General features: G+C 40.4%; 2 protein-coding genes across 8 annotated transcripts; one reads left to right on the forward strand and one right to left on the reverse strand.

Annotated features, from left to right (window-relative positions):
• The first annotated feature begins 26 nt into the window (after positions 1 to 26).
• On the forward strand, positions 27 to 18,674 carry LOC133840904 (nucleosome-remodeling factor subunit NURF301). Of its 7 annotated transcripts, none has more exons than XM_062273077.1 (13): positions 27 to 120; positions 2,474 to 2,986; positions 4,267 to 8,220; positions 8,986 to 9,369; positions 9,435 to 9,779; positions 9,858 to 11,399; positions 11,470 to 11,603; positions 14,879 to 15,683; positions 15,747 to 16,317; positions 16,369 to 16,521; positions 16,583 to 16,946; positions 17,593 to 17,677; positions 17,742 to 18,674. In XM_062273077.1, exons 2-13 carry the CDS (start codon positions 2,692 to 2,694, stop codon positions 17,945 to 17,947), a joined length of 8,838 nt encoding a protein of 2,945 aa, XP_062129061.1. In that variant the 5' UTR covers positions 27 to 120; positions 2,474 to 2,691; the 3' UTR covers positions 17,948 to 18,674. The 7 variants fall into 7 exon arrangements, with proteins under 7 accessions (XP_062129061.1, XP_062129066.1, XP_062129067.1 ...); XM_062273081.1 differs by having other exon boundaries at positions 28 to 120; positions 15,332 to 15,683; XM_062273078.1 differs by lacking the exon at positions 27 to 120 and adding an exon at positions 194 to 214.
• A 61-nt stretch (positions 18,675 to 18,735) lies between these two features.
• On the reverse strand, positions 18,736 to 22,567 carry LOC133840910 (arrestin domain-containing protein 17). Its single transcript, XM_062273092.1, has 4 exons — positions 22,055 to 22,567; positions 20,079 to 20,603; positions 19,835 to 20,020; positions 18,736 to 19,260 (listed from the first exon to the last, which is right to left on the reverse strand). Exons 2-4 carry the CDS (start codon positions 20,529 to 20,531, stop codon positions 18,880 to 18,882), a joined length of 1,020 nt encoding a protein of 339 aa, XP_062129076.1. The 5' UTR covers positions 20,532 to 20,603; positions 22,055 to 22,567; the 3' UTR covers positions 18,736 to 18,879.
• Positions 22,568 to 23,368: the final 801 nt, after the last annotated feature.

Below are 23,368 nucleotides of genomic sequence, written 5' to 3' on the forward strand. Positions count from 1 at the left end.
GCGGAGTTTAGTACCAAAAACGACTACCAGATGTCGCTTGCGACATTAGCAAATGAAAGACGCGCTGTGATTGGCTGACTGTACGCTATTCGGGCTATAAGTGCAGAAGTAAAATGTAAGGTAAATGTCGCTCTAACAGTTTGCTTAAAAATAGTTAAATAATATTCAAATAAAATATAACAACGAGTTAGCAATGTGTTGCCAAGTGTGCTGGGTAAATGGTGCATTCAAAATTAATGTCAATTGTGTTAATTAAACGTTTCTGTGGCAATTTGCACAAATTTTCTCGGTTTTATAAATGGCGGACAATGTGCGTTGGCTTCAGTCCCATCCATACACACACACACATTTAAAAGTGCCACCAACTCATATACGCAGACTCACACATACACTAGCAATAGCACACGAACAATTGTGCGTGTGTCGAATATACCCCAGTACTACATTAAAAATTGAGAATGTATAATTTGCCAAAACCTGGCTTCTGACCAAAGCATCCTTAACCGAATGATGTTAGTGAATCGTGTAAATGTGAGTGTGTGTGTGTATGTTTTTTGGCGCCATATATGCAATTAGTAAAGTTTTTCAATATGCAATTTGTAAACAAAATGATATTTCTACAGTTTTTGTGAAACTTATCGATTTTTTCCCGCACATGTACATACAGTAGATCACAGCTTATTTCAACCACCACCAACCGACAACTTTGAGTTAGTGTACTGGCCAAACTAAAAGAGGTATTAACTTTATTTAAACGCAGGATTTTAGTTTAATGTTTTAAAATACAAGATATTTTTTCATTTATCCCCTAATTTTTTTTTTACTATATAAAATTATTGAAAAACCAAAAAATGCCAAAAAAAAGTACCACAGCTTATTTCAACCAGCAACTTTGCAGCTGTGCGAAGATCAGTTTCCTAGGAAAATAACTGGTCTTTATGGATTTATTGCTTTGTGTATAGTATTTTCAATATATAGAAGTTAGATTTTCGACATTTTAAGCTTTAGATTTCGAAATACACGCGTATTTTACAAAATGGGTCCGTGAACCACAATTGAGAAGGAAAATGACGTCATAGCTCCTTTAAAGAATGGATTTTCCCGTCAAAAATTTATGAAATGCTGCATCTGAGTGTTTCGACTGTGCAAAGAATCATTTCATTGCTTTTTTCGCGAAAGTATAGTGCATGAGAAGGGCAAAAATGTACCCAATGCATTTTTTAAGGAGACCGACGTGCGTTATATTGTCCGGAAAATCGGGAAAATCCAAAATTTTCGCCACCAAAATTTGCCAGTGTTATAGAGGAGGAATTGAGTAAGGCGTGCCACCCAGAATCAATTCGAGAGTACTTCGGGAAAGTGACTTTAATGACAGTACAAGGCGCAAGAAACCGTTTATAAGGCTCGCAAATCAAAAGGCTCCTTTGAAATTTGTCAAGGAGCATGTGGGAAAGGATAAAAACTTTTGGAACTTAATCATATTTGTGGACGAGTCCAAAATCAACATTTTTGGCTTGGTTGGAGCTCCATATGTCGGTCAGAATCAAATTCCGGGCTTCAAAAGATAAATTTAAAGCCTACAGTCACGCATTACGGTGGTAGCGTCGTGGTTTGGGCCTGTATGTCCACAGCCGTAGTCGGAAAACTCAATTTTATTGACGCGACCATTGACTAGACTCAATACCTAGAGGTACTGAATGTCAATTTGATCCAAAGTGCAGATAAACTGGGCATTAAGGATGATTTCCGCTTCTACCAAGACAATGACCCTAGGCTTAAGGCAGGAATTGGGCAAGATTGGCTAATGTGCAACTATCGTCATGTCATGAAACCATCAGCTCAGTAACCTGACATAAATGTTGTAAAAAAATTTTGGGCCATTTTGGACCAGAACATCGGAAAAAGGCCAATTTCCAACAAATCTAACCTTAAAACGGCTTTAGCGGAAGAATGGGACAAAATTAGCCCCTATATCACAAAAAAATTGGTGGAATCTATTCCAAACTGTCTGGAAGGAGCTATTAACCAAGAAGGAGGTCATACGAAATTCTAAATACACAGTTTAACATATTTATATTTAGTTATTTTCAGCTGGTTGAAATAAGCTGTGGTACTTTTTTTTGGCATTTTTTGGTTTTTCAATAATTTTATATAGTAAAAAAAAAATTAGGGGATAAATGAAAAAATATCTTGTATTTTAAAACATTAAACTAAAATCCTGCGTTTAAATAAAGTTAATACCTCTTTTAGTTTGGCCAGTACACTAACTCAAAGTTGTCGGTTGGTGGTGGTTGAAATAAGCTGTGATCTACTGTATGTGATGTGCGATACAAATACAGGCAACATTGTGTGCTGCTGCGACTGTATGCGCAAAATGAGTGTGAGCGAGTGCTAGTTATACAGTTGCTAAAGCAAATCATTGGTGTTTGTGTTATTATTGTTGTTGCTAACAAACGTTTATTTTGCTTTTTAGATAATGTGTGTTTCATCGAGAATAACTAGAAGTGGAAAACCTAATCGCATTTGAGACACCGCATACATCATCTTACACACACACATAGACACGCAACATACACACCCGCGCTCGCACGTACGCTAGATTTAAGGCAGAAAGTGGGTGGAACGGGAGAAAAGAGCTGGAGAAAGATCAGAAGATCATAACAGAAACAAACGGATCGATCAGCATATATAATGAGCGGTCGTGGCAGTCGAAAACGAGGACGCCCGCCAAAGACGCCAAATGAGCGTTCATCGTCGGGACGTTTCAACTATCAACTGCTCAAGAAGCCCAAATATCTCAGCGAAGGCAAATCACAGCCAAGCACGCCGTCAGCATCACGATGCATCTCGCCCCAGAGCGATGAGTGCAGTCGCAGCAGTCACAATAATCGCGGCAGTGCTCGGGGCTCCGGCGCCAAGCGAGGACGCGGACGCAAATCAAATGTACATGCAAACACCAGCACCAACAGTTATTCGGCCAGAAAAGGTAAACAAATTATATTCGATATATAAAAAAAATAATCGGTTTCACTCCCACAAGTTAAAACGATAGTTTAGCTATCGAATACATTTTTAGCCCAGATAAAAACAATTTGTAAACAAATTGCTGTCAAAAATATGAAAATATTCGCACCCCCATGCTTAATTAAAGTTAATTATTTCTCTAGAGAATTTATAGTCCAGATAAAAGTAGTTTGTCCGTAATTTAACTAAACCATAGCTGATGCGAATTATCTTTTTTTATTTTGTATAATAGCTAAGTTTTAACTTCAAGTCGAGGAACCGACAATGTTTAAAATTATGATACTAAATAATCTTCTGTAAGAAAACTTTGTTAAACATTATGATGCTCTAATATGAGTATTCTAATAATGATGAAAAATAAATTAGCAAAATGTACAGTTTACAGACGAAACTTTCAAAATTTCTAAGAAGTCAGTAAATTTCGTAGAACTTGCTAAACGAAAACTGAATATCGGTCAATATCAGCTTAGCTGCCCTTAAATCATAGTCAACATAGAGAAGAAATCACTCAAAATGAAATTTAAAACGAGAACAAAGTAGGCTACTGTCTTTACATTTTAGTTGATTTATATGTGTGCGAAGGAACTGTCAAATTTCTTGCAAAAATAAAAGAGTTCTACGTGTTGTATTGACAAGTAAAGTAATGTAAAGTTGTATACGATTTCAAAGACCAATTACAAAGGCTACATTGGCAATTGCAACATACGCCGAAGAAATCAAAGAAGTTGAGGAATTTTCACTGAGGATACCTCGAATTTAAAAAATTACTATTGAGTAGTAAAGAAAAAAGTGGGTAAAAGACAAGGAAAAGAACGGATTGATATTGGTAAAACGCCTTAAGACGACTTCAAACGCATTTTAGCGGCAGCTAAAGAGAAAAACATAAGAAAAGTACAGCGAAGAAGCGTAGACAGAAGGCTAGAAGACGTAATTGAAGGGTACAAGGTGAGCTTGCCGTTTGATTGCAACTCTAGTGAAAGCACAGCGGGAAAATCAGCAAAGAATAGCGTAAAGTATTAAATAAGTGAAGTAATACAGAAAGAAAGCGAAGAAACTGTGAAGACCAAATGAATAGACTATTAAGGAACGGCAGAAAGACAACCGTTATGACAAACACTTACTCAGGGCGTTTGAAAGGTAAATGTTGAAACATCTAGGCATGCAGCAATCCATCTACACTTCAACAAACAACAAAGCACACAAGTATACGTAATTTAATCGATTTCCTTCTTGATTTGACAGGCTACGAATCGGAATACCATTATGGGTCCGATTTCGGCGATTCGGACGACGAGAAGTCGGACAATGAAGACGATATGCTGCTGACGCCTAGCGATGACGAGAGTCTGGATGCTGCCAACGAGAGCGAGTCGGAATTTTCTGTCTGCAGTTTCACACAAAACGGCCTCGGAAGGCCGCCACGTCCGCCCAGTCCAGAGCCCATTTGGCTGCAGGAGGGCAGAGAGTTTCCTGCGTTGGAGTTACCGGAATCATCGGAAGATCTATTCATTGGGAATGCGCATGTGTTGCGCGCTCTAAGTATTTATGAAGTATTGCGACGTTTTCGTCATCTGGTACGTCTCTCACCGTTCCGCTTCGAGGACTTTTGTGCGGCTCTGGTGTGCGAGGAGCAGAGTGCTCTGCTCACCGACGTTCACATAATGCTGCTCAAGGCAATCTTACGCGAGGAGGATGTACAGGGCACCCATTTTGGTCCGCTCGATCAGAAGGATACGGTTAACATCAGTTTGTATCTGATCGATGCCATCACCTGGCCCGAAGTGTTGCGCAGCTATGTGGAAAGTGATAAGGAATTCGATCGTGACGTCTATCATATCCTTTGCTCCGGTGAATATCCGTATTCGGGTGTCGATAATCGTTTGACTGTGCTGCAATTTCTGGGCGATCAATTCCTCACTGCCAATTGTGTGCGTGATGTGATGGTCCAGGAGGGACCCATTCACTATGACGATCATTGTCGTGTGTGTCATCGTCTCGGCGATTTGCTGTGCTGCGAAACATGCCCGGCTGTCTATCACTTGGAATGCGTCGATCCGCCCATGAACGATGTGCCCACCGAGGACTGGCAGTGTGGCTTGTGTCGCTCCCACAAGGTATCCGGTGTGGTGGACTGTGTGCTGCCGCAGGAGAAGCAAGGTGTGCTCATCCGTCACGATAATCTGGGTGTCGATCGTCATGGTCGTCGCTATTGGTTTATTGCGCGTCGCATCTTTGTCGAGGATCAGCTCGATGGCACCTGCTGGTATTACAGTAATCAGGCCAAGTTTGAGTTGCTTCTAAAGCGCATGGATGCCACCGAGTTGGAATCGCGACTGTATGTACAGTTAACTGATCGCCAGGAGGAGATTGAGCGTCAGATGAAGTTAACCGAATCGCTGACAAACGAGCACAAACACAACAACAAACGCACCCAAATCGATCTCGAGCAAGAGGCTACACAAGAACTGCTCGAAAAGGAGGCAGCAGCGGCAGCTAATGATGAGGAAGAAAATGACGGAGAATCTTCTCCGCCGGCTGAGGTAGCTAAAAAGGTCGCGGAGGACAATAAGATGGTGACACGCCAGAAGACGAATCAAATGAACAGCGGCACACTCTACTTCAAGCTGGGCATGGAGCAGGGCTTTAAGAACTATGTCAATCAATATGCCACCAATCCGATAGCCCTGAACAAGCCGCAACGCAACGAGGAGCGCGACAAGCGTCGCCATTTGTCGCACAAATTCTCGCTAACGACTGCATCGGATTTCAAATGGATTGGCATTACGATGGGCACTTGTGACAACATTATTACAACGCTGCGCCAGACGCTCATCAATTTCGAATCGAATATTGCCGCCTCCTTTATGAATCCCAACTGGTTGAACAACAAAAAGATGTGGAACAGCGCCGTAATGAATGCGAAACGAGCCACAGATTTCGGTGCCGTAATGCTGCTGTTTCAGTCGTCACTCAAAAGCGTTGTCTTCGCCAACGTGTGGCACGAGCAGCTGGGACACATGCAATTGCAACGCATCACGAGTGCAGAGCGTGAGGAGCGCAAGAAGCAGGAGAAACGCGAGAAGCGTGAACGCGACGATGAGGAGGAACGCAATCGCTTGGCCTTCAACTACATTAAATACTCGCTGGGCCTGAAGCACCAGGTGTGGAAGCAAAAGGGCGAGGAGTATCGTGTCCACGGCCAATGGGGATGGCTCTGGTTGTCGAGCAGTCGCCGTTGCGGAGTCCGTGCACGACGCACGCGCGCCCAGCCGTTGACCCACGCTCGCATCTATGTGCATTATTCGATGGGCGAGGAGGAGACGGAGACGGCTGTCAATGAGAGCGTGCTCGTTGATCCGCGCACACAGCGCTTTATGCAGCAATGTGAATCGATTCACAGCGAGGGACAGATTTGCCATTATCTTCCCGAGAACCATACCAACATCAAGGTCTATGAGGATGTGGGCGATCGTGTGGCCGGTCACATTGATGTGAGCAAAGCCCTGACAGCACCAGGACGACATTACTACCCGAAGGTGGCACGCAAATGCCGCCTGGATGATTTGCTGGAGCGTCGCACAAAATTGGCCGAGGTGGAGCAACAAATCGCCTTCAAATCGGATGTGGAAAGCGATGTCAAACCGCTGTTGATTACAGCGAGCGCCGCGAACAACAAACAAACGTATCTGGAGAAGCGTTTGATGCGTCTCACCGAATCGGCGGGTCCCGGCAAGAATCTGGCCACCACTGTGAATTTCGATCTTGTCAATTCGCTGGCCAAGCAAATCCAAACAGTGCGCATGCAATTCAGTCAGCTGAATCGCTTTGCGAAGACTTTCCGCTGCTACACCAAGGAGTGCAATACTAACTCAAATGCCGTCTCACAAATCACGCAAAACACTTGCTATTCCCCGCTCTGTCTGCAGAAGGCGCGTGCCAAGAAGGAGCTGCTGCTGCTGCTACGCAAGGCGCACACGGCAGGCAACGGCTCGAAGGAGACTGTTGCCGCCATTCTGGGTGCTGTGAAGAAACCACCGTCCATACTCGAGCAGAAGCTCACGGAGGGCAAGAAGGAAGCGGTGCAGCTGACGCTCGAGGAGGTCGATGAGCACAACAAAACGCTTGAGTCGGAGGCGCCGCTTGACTTGCTGCACGACTGGGATCAGGCGCGTCAGCATGCCGTTGCCTTTAGCGAGCAGCTGCTCAAGGATTGCCTGCTGCTCGAGTCGGAGAAGGAGCCAGCTGCCGAGAAAGTTGCAGTTAAGCAGGAGGATGCCAGCATAAATCCCGATACGAGCACACAAGACTCGGACAAAATGGATTACATCGAGAGCATGGATGTGTGCAGCAATGTGGAGATCGAGAGCACCGAAGACTCGTTGGCCGCAGCAGCGAGCGCCGCCAGCTCCACAGCGAATGCCGATGATGTGGACATATTCGCAAACACTCGACGCAAGCGCACACAGAAGCCGAAGAAGGCCTACATTGGCACCAAGGATGTGCTCGATCAGACGCTCGACAAGGACATACCGTTGAACAAGCAGAATCGTCGCTTCCCCATCACAGCGCGTCCCGTGAAGCGCGAGGATGTCACCAAGTATGAACGCGAATATTTTGAGAATGGCAGCGAACGTGTTTACTCGTCCACATCATCGCGAGGACGCGTCTATTTGCTGCGCGATGCGGCCAAGCTGTATGAGCAATCGGTCAAGGCAGAGGACAAGACAAAGGTGGTAAAGAATGCGACCTATGCACGCTATCCGCTCATCTCCAACTTCTTGACGCATAAGCAAAAGCGAAGTCTCTTGGTCTTGCCACGTTACGAGCTGCTGAAATTGGCTCGTTTGGCGGGCAAAGCTCCCAGCAGTGGCTTCCATCATGGGGCGAAGAACAATTCCATTTGGCAGTATCAATGTTCGCGTCCATTGTTCCGCACCTGTTGGTCTTATCGTACATCGAATGCCACCACATTGTCGAGCATTGCGCTGCAGTTGCGCATTTTGTGGTCGTGTTTGCGCTGGGATGACATGATTGCCAAGTCACCGTCCACCGATGGCAAGCATCAGGTGACCACCGAGAACGAGATTGTCACATTGGAGTTGCTCAAGTTGCGTCACGCTGGTCGCTATGGCGAAAAGACGAGCTATCTGCGGCGCAAGGTCGTCATTCCACTGGAGATGCCAAAGACTATTCGAGGTGAGTGTTTGACTATACTTTTTAGGCATGTTAAGTTTTGAGCAGACTTCAAAAAGGGAATCTTAGGTTTGTCAGAATCAGACTGAGACTCAAATTGAAAATATCTTTAAAAGGTTCTCAAAAATTTTTCAAAATCGGAATGTTCGTAACAGGCAGAATAAGATCCAAAATATACATTATAAATCAAATGGGGTCTATGTATCCATTTCCTAGTAATTATTAGGTCTCTGCTGTATCGGATTATATTATATAATGATCATCTCAACTTTCAATTCCATAATAATGGGAATAGTCACACATTTTATATTGATTCTTCAGAACTTTTACAAATTTCCGCCAATATATAAGAGAATTTAACACTTAATTCCAACGGGCTGTTAATTTAATAGTAAAAAGGGTCTATCACAGTCGATACTATAATTACTATAGTATAGAAGGATATCTTTCTTCACTTCTATAATCAAAGCTTCTGCCGATTTTCGAAAATAAGTATAAAAGAATTTAAAAAGGTCTATCACAGTCGAAACAACAACATCTTTATTATAGAATGTTCATATCTTCCTGTAATTCCATAATAATAAGAGTAGCCACACATTTTTTTATTGACTCTTCAAAACTTATCGATTTCCGCCAATAAGTATAATAGTATTTAATACTGAACTTAAGTTATTTTTATTCGTAAAAAGGGTCTACGACAGTCATAACATGCCTGCATTTTAAATATATTTAATGCATATTTATTAATTGCGATTAAATCTTTTACAGAGGTCACATCGATACGTTCTGGCTTGCGCAAACGGAAGCGTGCCGAGTCGCCGCAGCCCACAGAGCCGCAGATTAGCGAGGAATGGGTGGACGAGGACAAGCTGGAGCTGTGGGAAATCAAGTTCATTGGCGAGAAGCAGGAGAAGGCACGCCTCGCAACCGTCACGCGTTCGGTGGCCTCGCGCCAACTCGAGGCAACCAATGGCGGTGCTGCGAATAGCCCCAGCAATGGCAGCCCGGCTGGTGGACGTGTGCTGTTGGCACCGAAGCCCAACGAGGAGGTCAAAGACAAAATGGAGCAGCAGCTCAAGTTACAACGTGCCGCGCATCAGCAGCGCAAGATACTCAACTCTAGCGGCGAAGTGACGCGCTCATCAACGCCAGGTAAATTGAATGCAATGAACTATTCGAAGAGAAAATCGGTATTAATTCTGAATTCGTATTTGCAGTTAAGGGACAAGTGATTGGCAGCCGACGTGTGATAGTAAAGAATCCGGATGGCACCACGCGCATCATTCAGCAGGCTGTGACGCAAGTGCCGCGCACAGTGACGACAGCCACAACGGCATCATCATCGAGTCCAGCACCCTCCAATGCAGCACAATCGAATGCCAGCACATCATCGTCCACAACCTCGACGCCGTCGGCAACGCCGCATAAAGTACAAATCATACGTGGCCCAGATGGCAAAGTCAGTGTGCGTGGTCTCAATCCCGGCCAGCAGCTGGTGCAGATGCCCGATGGCAAGTTGCATGTGCTGACAACGACACAAGCTTCGAACGTCGCCACGCCAGGTGAGTGGACATCATAATTATAATCTATCACGAATGTAATCAATTAACATTTGATTTCACTTTTTTTTCGAAATACAGTGAAAGGGAAATTGCCAATTAAAACGCTGGCAACTGGAGGACAAACCCCACAGGCGGTGGCAACAACAACTGCTGGCTCAGCTGCTAACACGCCGGTGATGAAACAAATTGCATTGAAGCATGTTGCCAAAACGCCGGCGACCCAAACGTTGGCAACATCACAGCGTGTCACATTGCCCTTGGCGCAGGTGAGGAATAAATTGCTCTTGGCGCAACAGCAACAAGCACAGCAGCAGCAACAACAACAACAGCAGCAAACGACGCCAACAGTTCAGAAATTAGTGTCGAAAGTGGTGACAAATGCGTCGCCATCGCAGCAAGTGTTTGTGCAGCAAGGCTCCAAGTTGCTGGTGACACAAGGAGCGCAGGGTCAAAAGGTAATCATATCTGCAGCCCCGAGTGCACAGCAGCAACAACAACAGACACAGCAGAGCACTGCCACAGTCCAGCAGCAACAAATTGTGCACACACAGACAATACAACAGCAGCAGCAGCACATACAGCAACAGCCAGCCCAACAGCAGCAGCAGCAACAACAACAAATTGTGGTCAATCAACAGGTGGGCGCACAGCCCACACAGAAGGTGATACAGCAGATTGTCAATACCAGCAATGTGCAGCAACAGATTGTGGTGGGCGGTCAACGCATCATTTTGAGTCCGGGCCAAACGATTGTCACGCAACGCAATGTGCCGCAAAGTCAAGCATTGCAGATGGTGCAGCAGCAGATACAAACGCAGCAGCAGCAGCAAACAACCACCCAGCATGTTGTGCAGCAGCCACAACAGCAGCAGCAACAGCAATTTGTGGTCCAAACCAATCCGACTGTGCAAGCGGCGACGCCCACAACCCAGACCAAGGTGGTTAAGCAGATTGTGGTGCAGCAGCCACAGCAGCAACAACAACAACAGCAGCAAGTTATTGAAGAGAAACCACAAAGCAGCGCAGCCGAAACAGCTGAGGCAACCACACAGCAAGTGTTGGTGCCAAACTCGACGCTGGCACAGCAATTGGCGCAGGGCAAACTGCAGGTGGCAACGATCAATGGGCAGCAAGTGATTGTCAAACCATTGGGCAACAATCAGGCGCAAATTGTGGCACACATCAAGCATCAGGGCGATGGAAATGCGCACATTGTGACGAACAATGCAACGCCGGCCGTATCGCAAGCGAGTCCCCAAGCTTCACCCGTCAAACTGCCCACACAACAGCAACAGCAGCAGCAAACTGTGGTGCAACAAGCGCCACAGCAAGTTGTGCAGCAAGTGCAGCAGGTGACCCAGCAGCCGCAGCAACAGCAGCACATTGTGCAACAGGTGGTGCAGCAAGCGCAGCCAGCAGCACAGCAACAACAGCAGTTGAGTGTGGAGGAAAGTCTTCTACAGAATCAACCGCCTGGCACAGTGATCAAATGCGTAACTGCCCAAGTCCTGCAAACGGAGCACGGACCACGTATAGTGCTGCAAGGTCTGGTGGGCAATGACTTCACAGCTCAACAGCTGCAGCTAGTGCAGACGCAAGTCAAGCAGCAGTTAATGAAAGGTAAATATAATTGAATTTTATTCATTAATGAATCAATACTAATTGATGTTCCTTCCTCTCGTGTTTGCAGCGCAAGAATCAAATGGCAAGCTCGGTGTTTTAGGGCCAACAAAAATTTATCTTGCTGTGCAGCCGGAAACTGCGGCGCAATCATCGCAGCCGCCACCATTGACACCTGTGCATCAATCGGCGACACATCAACAAGTGAGTAGCTTTTAAATGCAACACAACAACAGCAAAAAAAGAAAAGAAAACTCATTTAAGAGATAATAAGCGAAAGAAAAAAGAAATCTACACAGAAACAGTTTAGCTAGAGAGAAGAAAAAGTTAGCGAAAAAGAAAAGCGAAAACGATGTTTGAAAAGCACTTTGTAGGCTGTGCTCAGCTATCGAAACATGCTTTTCATGCAATTACTACTACTATTATTATTATTAATATGATTTAAACAATTTAATATTTAAGTTAATGTTTAGCTGAGAACAAGGAACAAGCGAAAACGAAAAGCATGTTGTTGCTATCAATATTAATTTATTACGTTCTATTTTTTCTTCGATTTACACAAGTTTTGTTTGGTACTTATAATTTATTTGTTAAACCTGTTTTTTACATTTGGCACACACACACATACACAATCGATACACACGCACACACACAAACAAAACACACACTCACACTACGAAAGTAAGAAACAACGATTTACATTGATATCTCATACGCATTCCTTTTTACGGCATGTGACGAGTGTTTGATTCGAGCGACTTTATTCCCCAGCAAAAAGGCTTCATTTTGCAAAAATTGTAATTATTATTATCAACTAATTCTCCAACAAACACACATATACACATCAAGAAAAACACTCACACATACACACGCATACATAATAGTTATAAAATGAAAAAACAAGACTCATGTCATAAATACTTAGATGCAGCTAGCTAATTCTTCCGAGAGATAGATGAAAAAGAGAAATAGAGAAGATATTCCAATATATATATATATAATTTAAATTGTACGTATTTATTTGACCTGGCTTCAATTCGTAATTTTAATATGTTTACTTACTACTACTTAGTTATGTAATTTTAATTTATAATTAGCGTTAAGAGTGATAAGAACAAAGCATAATAAGAATTGCCGAAAGAATGAAAAATAATTAAAGAAACATTACCAATATATTCCCATACAATATTTCCTTGGGTTTTAGCATTCAAGTTGAGTTAACTAATTACATTTTTAATTTTATTACCTTATTTATCACATTAATTAATTACCGATTATAATAATTTAGCAAGCAATATACTTATAATAATAATAATATATAATTAAATCGAGACTGTGACGTAATATTAGCGACCAGGGCAAAAAGTATTAGACAAAAAACACACGCTAATTATCCGAAATGCGTTTAAATAGAATTTTTTCTTGCCTAGTTTCATTATTTGGCTATTACAAAAACTCTATATAGTATCTGTAGTACTATCCTATGTTTACTTGTAATCTATGTAAAGCGCTTTTTGCAATAAAAATATACATGTATTAATTGATAATACACAAAATACCGATGACCAATCCTGTTTCTTTTCATACAATAAACTCAAGAGCAGAATCAATCATATTTATATGCATAATGAATTCTCACTTCCTATATATATATATATTCGTGTTCGTTTGTTAGGTGACTACCACAAAAAATGTAACTCTCTAAATAGTTTTTAAAAAATACTAAACAAAATACCAAAAAAGTATATAAATTGCAGCAGAATTGTGTCGACCAATCGTTGTTTATCCGAGGTGTTTTTAGATAAAGAAAAAATAATAATAACACTCCCCACTTACACATTTTCTACCTTTTTACACTCTTTTTGGAAAATTAATTGAAAATGTGAGAAAACTTAAAAATCTTTCGAACGTACGATGTAAATACTATTCCTATAACTCCCACCTTTAATTACACTCTCCCACGCTACCTTTAGTTATTAAATATAACACACTTATATAGTATATATATATAGATATATATTTTAATAATATATATTATGCACACACATTGATTATATATATTGAGAAACTTGTGTGTAAATTTTTGTTTCTGAGTTAGTTGGATGATTATTTGCAAATTGGCCTTTGTGTTGACAAAAAGCGCTCGCTTCCTAAATATATACATCATATATATATGATATCATATCGTATATATGCGTTGTATATACCAATAATATGAAACTTTGTAAAACCCCAGTGTAAGCGAACTATTTTAAAGCTAATCAAACATATGTAAAAAAAAAACCAAAGTATTTTATCAAAGAAACGACTTTAATCAGAAATCAGTTGAATTTGAGTACCAAACCAAAACAGATCGAACCAATCAAAATTTGTTGTTTTTTCTCCTTAATATGGCCAAAATTCCAATTGCTAAAAAAAAGTAAAGAAAATAAAAAATAATGAAAAAATATATGAAAAATCAAAGAAAAGAAAAAGAGAAAAGTTATTGCCGAAGAGATTAACCCACACACAGAGTTTTAGTTGGCTGACTTATGACATCTATGCATATATACATATAATACACAATATATGTATATGTATATATATGTAGATCGGAGATATCTGCTTTTCATATAAATGGCAAACTAAACGACGGACCGTCTTTCACTCCGTACCCTCCTCCCCCCGTCCTCGTCCGAACGACGCGTGCAGCGCATGTGAGAGTTAGAAAGAAAAACGAATTAAAAGAAAAGCAATAAGAGAAAAAGAAAAATGATCTATATATAACACAAAGGCTTAACCATATTTGTAATCATCTCATCTAAATCGAAATGAAATTTTACACTTGTTCAAAAAGCAATGCAAAAGCAAAAAAATAACAAAACAAGAGTTACACACAAACACCACACAACAATACATCTACACACACCCTCACACACACACACAACACACACTATTCAATCAATCACAAAAGACATTTTGCCGCAATTTTCATTATAACTTATTTAAAGCAAGCTTTTTTTAATAAAAGAGGGAGTGAGAGAAAGAGAGAAAACTAATTAACTGACTTTCGAATACCCTTTAATGCTGCCATGCTGCCTAATCTGAAAATTACAAAACAAATCAAAACCGACAAAAATGTAATCCAAAATGAATTGCCTTAAATCCGTATCCAAAATCCGTGTGTCAACAACTACAACTCCAACCAAAAAATAAAAAAAAACACGTGTTAATCTCTTCGTCAAAACAACAACAACAACCACTACAACGACTACAACAACAACTCCACAAACATTAACAAAACCAAATAAAACGTTAAATAAAATAAAAAAAGGTTGCCTGGAATAAGTACTACAACTGATCTCTGATTAAAGCCAGGTAGGTGCCGATCCACATTTCATAACTTAAGTCTAACTTTATGTACATATTTATCCACCTTCCACCTTAACACAGTATTACTTTTGAGCGAACAACCGTCAATAATATTTGAAACCACTTAGGTTGCTCGCAACTCAAATGATTGTGTTAAAAGAAAACATTCTGTCTTGCAAGAAACTGGCGCCAAGGTGAAAGCTGCAACCACCGATGCTGCTGCATTATGCCATACTAATAAAAATAATGCTAAGAATAATGATGACGGTGACGATGTCGACGACGACGATGATGATGATGAAGAGGAGATTATAGTTGTGTGCAGTCCGCCACGCAAGAAGGCTGCGATATCAAGATTTACGAAGCACCGCACGTTGCCTTTGCCGCCTCTGTTTAATGATGATGTTGCATGCCCCTCATCTGATCAAAGTAGTCTTAAGTCCCAAGAAAGTAATGATGGAAGTGCGCAAGATTCCCAGCTAGCTGTAGTAGTTAATAATGCCAAACAATCTAATCAAGATCAAGCCGTAAAATTAAATCATTTTGATAGTGCTAAAGCCGCCAATCGATGTCTATTACAGACTAACTCCAACACCACCAACAACACCAACAGCATCAGCAGCAACAACATCATTTGTGAGAACAACGACGCCGCCACGGCTTCAGCTCTTGTCGAGAACAACGACGACCAGAACAACCACAACCACAACACAACTGCCAGCGGCGGTGAATCCATTGAGCTGCTCGAGTCCAGTGGCTTTGCCCAAGCTGATAAGCATAGCTCGACCGGCAGCAGCAACAACAACAACTGCAACAACAGCTATGCCAACAACAAGGGATCAGCAGCAGCAACTGCTGCGACACTGGAAGGCGTAGAATATGCCAACGAGCAGAGCGAGAATTTTGTCGTCACCAGCGGGTACATACAAGAATGTAAGCAATATCATAAAGATATATCTATCAACATCTCAACTAATCTCTTTTCCTTGTCGTTAGCCATTTCAAATGCCCTGAAACAAGGCAATCTAAGTCCAGAGCTTGAGGAGAAACTGGTGAATATGCGCAAAAAGCAGGAGCTAAACAATTCCCAGAACTTGGGCGAATGGACGCCATCGACGCACAGATCCAACACTCTGGTGGACGGGGCTAGCACATCATCGCGTCGTCGCACCGCTTCGACGCGTCACAACAACAACAATGACGATGAGGAGTGGAAGCTACGCACGCCATCGAAGCGTCAGCACACCGTGTCCAACAGCAGTCAGCACAATAGCAACAACACCGCGGTGCGCAACAATCGCAAACCGTTGCCGCTTGAGGATACCGCAAATCTCAGTGAGCCGAAGCAAACGCAGCTGGAGCGCCACAAGGATTTGCTGAAGAAGAGCATTTTACGCAAGCGATCGCTGCTCGAGCGCAATTTGCAGAATGAGATACGCGAAGAAGTCGAGGCCAAGGTGAAGCGACATGTGCGCACGTTGAGCACTTCAACGCCGCCACGCAAGGAAATTGAACGCTCCTCAGTGTACACTGAGCGATTGGATCAAACGATTAATGAGCCGAAGAAGTAAGTTTTAAGTTTTTTTTTTACTAGTTGCTAAACATGAATCAATTACAGAAACAACCCGAAGCCGCCAACCGCTGCACGCACGTTGTCCTCCGAGCCGCCAACATCGCTGCACAGCCGGCAGAGCGTAGGACGACCCAAGAAGATGACCAGAAAGAAGGAGAAGCTGTATTGCATTTGCCGCAAGCCCTACGACGACACCAAGTATGTTTAACAAATTGAATTTAAATTGAAATCGATGTTAATTAATTCATCTTCGTTGCAGATTCTATGTTGGTTGCGATTTGTGCAGCAATTGGTTCCACGGCGATTGCGTCAACATCACCGAGGAGGCTTCGAAGAAACTCACCGAATACATTTGCAGCGATTGCCAGAAGGCGCGTGAAACGCAGCAGCTTTACTGCAGCTGCCGCCAGCCATACGATGAGTCACAATTTTACATTTGCTGTGATAAGTGCCAGGACTGGTTCCATGGCCGTTGCGTTGGCATTGTCCAAAGCGAGGCCGAGTACATAGACGAGTATGTCTGTCCCGACTGCCAACGCAATTCCGATGCAAATACGGCGAACACCAAATGCCTAACGCCAACTGAAGTTGTCGAACTCAAGAGCCTGATCAGGCAAATACAGGTGAGGGTGACACTTTTTATACCGGCTACTCATAGGGTAGAAGGGTATTGTAACTTTGTGCCCTCAGAAGGAGGCATCTCCAACACTATAAAGTATATACACTATATGCGTGATGAGCGTCAAAAGCCTAGACGTCTGTCCATCTGTCTGTCCGTATGCATAATTCGACAAAAATCGAATAGTAAGCGTAATTTTGAAGATAAAGTCGCGAATTTTGGTTGTGATCGGTTAAAAATTGTATAAGTCATTTAAGAAAAACTTTTTTATGGCAAATTACGCATACTGCAATGGGGTCTTCGCTGTTTTCGGTAACAATATGGTATATTTTAACTTATATAGTATATTTCGAATGTAGTAGTACTTCATCAATATACCAAATATGACCTTCAGTATATTTTATGGTGTATTAATTTGGTATATGTTATGAATAATACCGCACTGTTTATTCATAATGGGTATCGGGTATCCTACAGTCGAGCAATATACCAAATATAGTCTTTTGGTTGGTATATTTTGAGAATAATGTCATAGTCTTTTGAGTTCATTAAAAATGGGCAACGGGTATCTCAGCACACTCGAATGTAGCGCTCTTTCCTGTTTTTACCAGACGACAAATCATATTAATAACTGTGTTTCCGTTTTGCAGTTGCACAAGAGTGCTTGGCCTTTTATGGAACCGGTTGATCCGGACGAGGCACCCGACTATTACAAAGTGATTAAGGAGCCCATGGGTAAGTTGAGCGACCGACACACATTCGATTTTGCTCTTATTAATTCTCCTATTTCTATTTGCAGATCTCAAGAAGATGGAAATGAAACTCGAATCAAACACTTACACCAAGCTCGCTGAATTTATTGGTGATATGACAAAAATCTTTGATAACTGCCGCTATTATAATCCCAAGGAGTCGTCGTTCTACAAATGCGCTGAAGCGCTGGAATCTTTCTTTGTGCAGAAGATCAAAAGCTTTCGTGAACATGTTTTCAACCAAAGCAATTGAAAGATAATTGATCAAATTGTTGGTGCAATTGGATTAAGCTGGATTTAAACAAGAACCAGATTAGTAATAATAATAAGAAAAACAAAGTAATACACAATTACTTTTAAACTCACAACAACAACAGCAGCAGCAAGAAAATGAAAGCAGCAGAAACATTTTAATTTTTATATATAGTAAACGAGAAAACTACATAAATTTACTACTTTAAGTAAATAGGACTAGATTTGTAGCAACTCCAAAATATTACTACTATAACTGTAAATATTTATATATATGCGCATATATAAATAAAAAATATATATATATAAAATTAACTGAAGCTAAATGTAAGTGCAATTAGCTGTGTAGTCAAGTCAGTAGAGTATTGTATTACTGAGAGAAATATGAATATGAAAAGATTAATTGGAGTAGCTAAGTTCACACACAATTTTTAAGTTCTTTTATGAAGAGCAAAACAATTAACAATTTAAATTTAACTAAGTAGTGTTTGACTATGTACAGCCGAAATGAGATGTAAATAAACACACACACACACACATGCATTTGTCTTGATACATATGTATGTATGTTATGAGAATATATCAAGCATAAAAAAGGGAATATCTATATATGCATACATATACATATGTATCTGTAGAATTTGTACATATAATATGAATGTAAACTGTATTTATAACGCGCATATTGCAGCTAAGCAAATGAAATAAACGAACGTTTGATTCAACGACTCAATCAAAGCGAAACATTCGATTTAATCCCAAGTAAAACATTTTTATCGTTTTCGTTTACTGTCTTTTTAGTGGTGTCACAAAACATTACAAAATGAATTAAACGTTAAATAAGTTATAAATTAATTTATGGCGCAAATTTTAGATTAACAATCGAACGCATAATTCCAAGTCGAGTGTTCAGATGTGATTCTGGATGGATCCCTATGCGTCGGGTTTCTCGTGCAGCCACGGACGGAATATGGGCAATGTGGATGGATAATGCGTGTCGGGCTTCAGCACCGATTCGGGCCACGTGTTGCTGACATCGTTGGCATTATTACGGAACGGATATGTGGCCAAGACAATGGGCAGCTGCAGCTTAACCTCCTTCTCCATGGACTTGGGTTCGATGACAAAGAAGACATCGTAGGTGATTTTGATCAAGTGGCAACCTTGAAGATTGGTTGGCGGCAACGGTGGCACATAGAGGCTATCGTTATGCCACTCATCCTTGCCCCCAGGACGTATCTTGCCACGCACCAACACAGCCAATGCTCGCTTCTCCGTTTGCACAGTTTTGCCACGCGCCAAGTACTCAATTGTCTGCAAGAAATTGAGAAAATATCAACATTAGTATTAGTATTAGTATTAGTATTAGTATTAGTATTAGTATTAGTATTAGTATTAGTATTAGTATTAGTATTAGTATTAGTATTAGTATTAGTATTAGTATTAGTATTAGTATTAGTATTAGTATTAGTATTAGTATTAGTATTAGTATTAGTATTAGTATTAGTATTAGTATTAGTATTAGTATTAGTATTAGTATTAGTATTAGTATTAGTATTAGTATTAGTATTAGTATTAGTATTAGTATTAGTATTAGTATTAGTATTAGTATTAGTATTAGTATTAGTATTAGTATTAGTATTAGTATTAGTATTAGTATTAGTATTAGTATTAGTATTAGTATTAGTATTAGTATTAGTATTAGTATTAGTATTAGTATTAGTATTAGTATTAGTATTAGTATTAGTATTAGTATTAGTATTAGTATTAGTATTAGTATTAGTATTAGTATTAGTATTAGTATTAGTATTAGTATTAGTATTAGTATTAGCATTAGCATTAGCATTAGTATTAGTATTATCATTATTATTCACTATTCTTTAACTACCTCTGTTAGCGATGCCTTGGTGCGTTTGATTGTCACATTGCTGGCATTCGATATGAATGCTGTGACCAGTATATTCTCTCCGGGCACATAACCACCACGATCCAAGATCACACGACACTTGATCTGTCCACCGCCCACGCAGGCAACCACGCCCAGCTTATGCTCCACCTCGCATGTAAACGGTTGCTAAATGAAAGACAAATTAATTCGCTAGCTGTTGGCAAACTTCATCACATCAACTTACCGATAAAATGGGCTTCTCTAGGTTCAGATCGATGGGATTCATTACAATGAACACCTGATGATTCTTGTGCGTCAGTCCCTTGGGTTCTCGCAGCGCTGCTGTGCAGAAATACTGTATCCAACCGAAGCTGCCCAGGAATGTGGAAGGCAAACCCACCGGCAGTCCGAGTTTGAAGGGGAAACTATGTATGCCCGGCGAGAGGATAGCAGGTCCTTGATCCACATCGCCTAGCAGACGCATGCGAAAATCTATGTAGTTCTCCTTGTCGTAGGTGCGCTCCTGACGTCCTCCCGCACGCACCACGCCCTCGCCCACAACATGGAAATGAAGACCCAAGGCGGGCGTCTCGTCCTGCAGCTCGATGAGCACACGACCGGAGAGGAATTGCCCGGGAAAGTACAGCAACGAGGTGTTGTCAAAGATTATGAGAAATTTCAGCAGTTTACGCGGCATCTTCACTTTGATCTATTTTGGGCAGTCTTTAAATGGCAAAAGTGTGATGACCCTATAACCTTGAAAGTGAAGCTGAAAACGTAGACGGGAAAAGGTTAATAATATGCTGCTTTGGACGGTATAATTAAAAATTGCAAGTGTATATTAAATTAGTCAAAATGTGCGTAACACAAGAAGGTATTATCGAATCCATTAAACAAATCATTTCTTTATGAAAAGTTAATAAAGTCAATGATTGAGTTAATACAGTCAAGAAACTACATCTCATTTTCCATAAAAGCTAGCGATTTATATCTTTCCGTGAAGCATCTGAAAGCATGTATCTGAAAGCATGTATCAAGTTTAATAGTTTTAGTTTATGGAAATCACTCCCACATTGACACTACAAATAACAAGTACTATAAACACCTAATATTTCAATGTTTCTATAAATAGTAAAACACTTGAATGAATTAGAATATTTCAATGGGATGCTTCACAAATATTTCATTTTTGTTTCAATTTATTTTATTTCTTTACTACTGATGTTTGGATAGTTTTAAAACTGGTTGAACTATCGAATATACCAATTACATACATCACAAATATTTAATGTTTTTGATTCAATTTATTTTATTCATGTTTGGCTGAAGTTTGAAAGGCTTAAAAACTGAAATGCACTTGCTGAAATTATGAAAATGTTCCTCACAATCTCAGCTAGTTAAGTTGGCCGCACTGCAAGCAAGTTGGCAGGACTTGCGCCAAGAGTGACAATTGAATACTTAATATTTAATTTATATTTCAATTTTTCTTATTCATTTTTTTAAGTTTGAAAAGTTTTAAAACTGAATTAATCTAGCTGAATTTATGAAACTTCCTTCACAATTGTAGCTCGTTAAATTGGCTGCAGTATAAACAGGTTGGCAGGACTTGCACCCAAAGTGGCTAAACATCGCATACTTAAGTTGCCCATCTACAGCTACAGTCAAGCTTGACAGCAACGCATCCCCACATCTTTCGGTTATGATTACTTAACATGCAATTCGTTCACCCGGCCCACGTACAAAACTGAACACATCAAGTCATCGAATATAGACTTACTAAACAATATTTATGGCTTGAACGCATGCATAACTCAAAGAGTATCGGATGAATTTTGTTGGTACAGTTCAATGCGTTTTTATATGATTTTTTTTTGGCAACAATGGAGAGAAACCTGTGCTGAAATAATGTCGTAATTGCCATTAAATTGATGCCAAAGTCACGTTAGTCGAGCTTTTCACTTTTTAAATGGCGCTGAAATCATCCGAAAGAGCGAACCAACAACGGAAACCCCGGGAGATTTATGCAGTATAATGTGAGCTGGGTTAACTATGAAAAATCTCGTATTAACCGAAAATGTATTGAGGAATTCGCACAGTGCCAGTATTTCAGGTATACACATACACACACACACACGTACACTATGGGTGTGTTTGTGTGTTGTGTGTATAATTGCAAGGTTAAAATAAAGTGCGTTCAGCTTGACAGACAAATCTACATACAAATCCGCTGTGCTGATGCCGATGCCAATTCCAATTCCGAGTTCCACAAAAGCGTTTGACAAATCCGTCGAGGGAAGAGCTTTGCCTTTGCTTGCCTTGCTTTGCTTTGCTTTGGTTTGGTTTGGTGAGTATTCGACGTGGGTGCAACAACGACAACCGACCGACAACGATAGCGACAAAATACTTGTTTATTCGTTCAATACACTCACACAGACACACAAACACACACACACACTCGTTCACTCAGACACTCATCGTTTATTCATTTGTTTGTTTGTCGACCTAGCCTCATACATATGTTAGCGATGTTATTATTTTTTTGCTTTTTGTTTTCTGGTTTATTGTCTTATTTTTTTCGTTTTTAGTTGTTGTTTTCCGTATAGTTTTTCACGTTGTCTTTTGTCTCCTTTACTCAAAAGATTTTTCAGCAGCTGCGCGCAAGCGCTTTTCGTGGTTCTCCAACCAAATACGAGAGAGTTAACCGCGCGCGCTGACGTTTGTTTAACAACTAAAAAACTTGGTTGACGCCTCTCAGCCAACTTGGGTTTTGTCCCCATCCAGCTCATAGAGATGCGAGATCGTGCTGTGCACGACAGCGTGACGGCAGAATGTTTTTAGAGGAATAGTTTTAAGTTTTAATTGGGGTATTTTATTTAGAAAAAGTTTATATTGTTCTTTTTCTTAGGAAGAACTTAAACGAAACTTAAAAAAACTTTAGTTAGTTACAGTAAAATAAATCAGAAACATGTTTAGAATTTATTTCTTAATTATAAAGATTTTATTTTATTCAAAATTTGAGTTGGTTGAGTATAAAATTTTGAATGCATTGATACCAGCTTCAAATTTGTAATTAAATTAGTTGTGATTTATTAAACAAAATTTTTTTTAAATACAAAAGAAAAGAAAAAAAATATATATAAATAATAATGGAAAAGCGATCAGTAAAATGTAAATAATTGTTGATAATCCGTAACATTTCGATAAAAAATACTATTCCTAAAAATTTTTTATGTAAAACAAAATTCTATAAGAAATATAACTTTATTTCAGTTTAATACATCAAAATATATACTATAGTTGATAAACTATTCGTGTATGCATTCTTTCATTTATCGTGCTTAAAATTTGTATTTAATACAAAATTCTATGTGATGTGTTTCTTCATTTCAGTTTAGTATAAAATATTCAGTTTACAAACTGTGTATTTACATATTTCCTTTTTTTTATCGTGCAAAAGTCGTGCTTAGCGTATTTACTCACCTCTAGCTCATGTGTGTTGTGTTGTAGGCATTGCAGCTGTGTTGAAAATACAGG

The sequence above is a fragment of the Drosophila sulfurigaster genome, chromosome 3, assembly GCF_023558435.1.
Source record: "Drosophila sulfurigaster albostrigata strain 15112-1811.04 chromosome 3, ASM2355843v2, whole genome shotgun sequence".
In the NCBI taxonomy this organism is placed as follows: Eukaryota; Metazoa; Arthropoda; class Insecta; order Diptera; family Drosophilidae; genus Drosophila; species Drosophila sulfurigaster.

Bases quoted from the DNA above. Each gene is read 5' to 3' on its own strand.
- LOC133840910 (XM_062273092.1), bottom strand. From the start codon at position 20,531: ATGCCGCGTAAACTGCTGAAATTTCTCATAATCTTTGACAACACCTCG. The intron at 20,021-20,078 runs GTAAGTTGATGT...TCTTTCATTTAG, and splicing joins TAGAGAAGCCCATTTTATCG to CAACCGTTTACATGCGAGGT. The intron at 19,261-19,834 runs GTAGTTAAAGAA...AATTTCTTGCAG, and splicing joins CCAAGGCATCGCTAACAGAG to ACAATTGAGTACTTGGCGCG.
- LOC133840904 (XM_062273077.1), top strand. From the start codon at position 2,692: ATGAGCGGTCGTGGCAGTCGAAAACGAGGACGCCCGCCAAAGACGCCA. The intron at 9,370-9,434 runs GTAAATTGAATG...TCGTATTTGCAG, and splicing joins GACGCGCTCATCAACGCCAG to TTAAGGGACAAGTGATTGGC. The intron at 17,678-17,741 runs GTAAGTTGAGCG...TTCTATTTGCAG, and splicing joins AGTGATTAAGGAGCCCATGG to ATCTCAAGAAGATGGAAATG.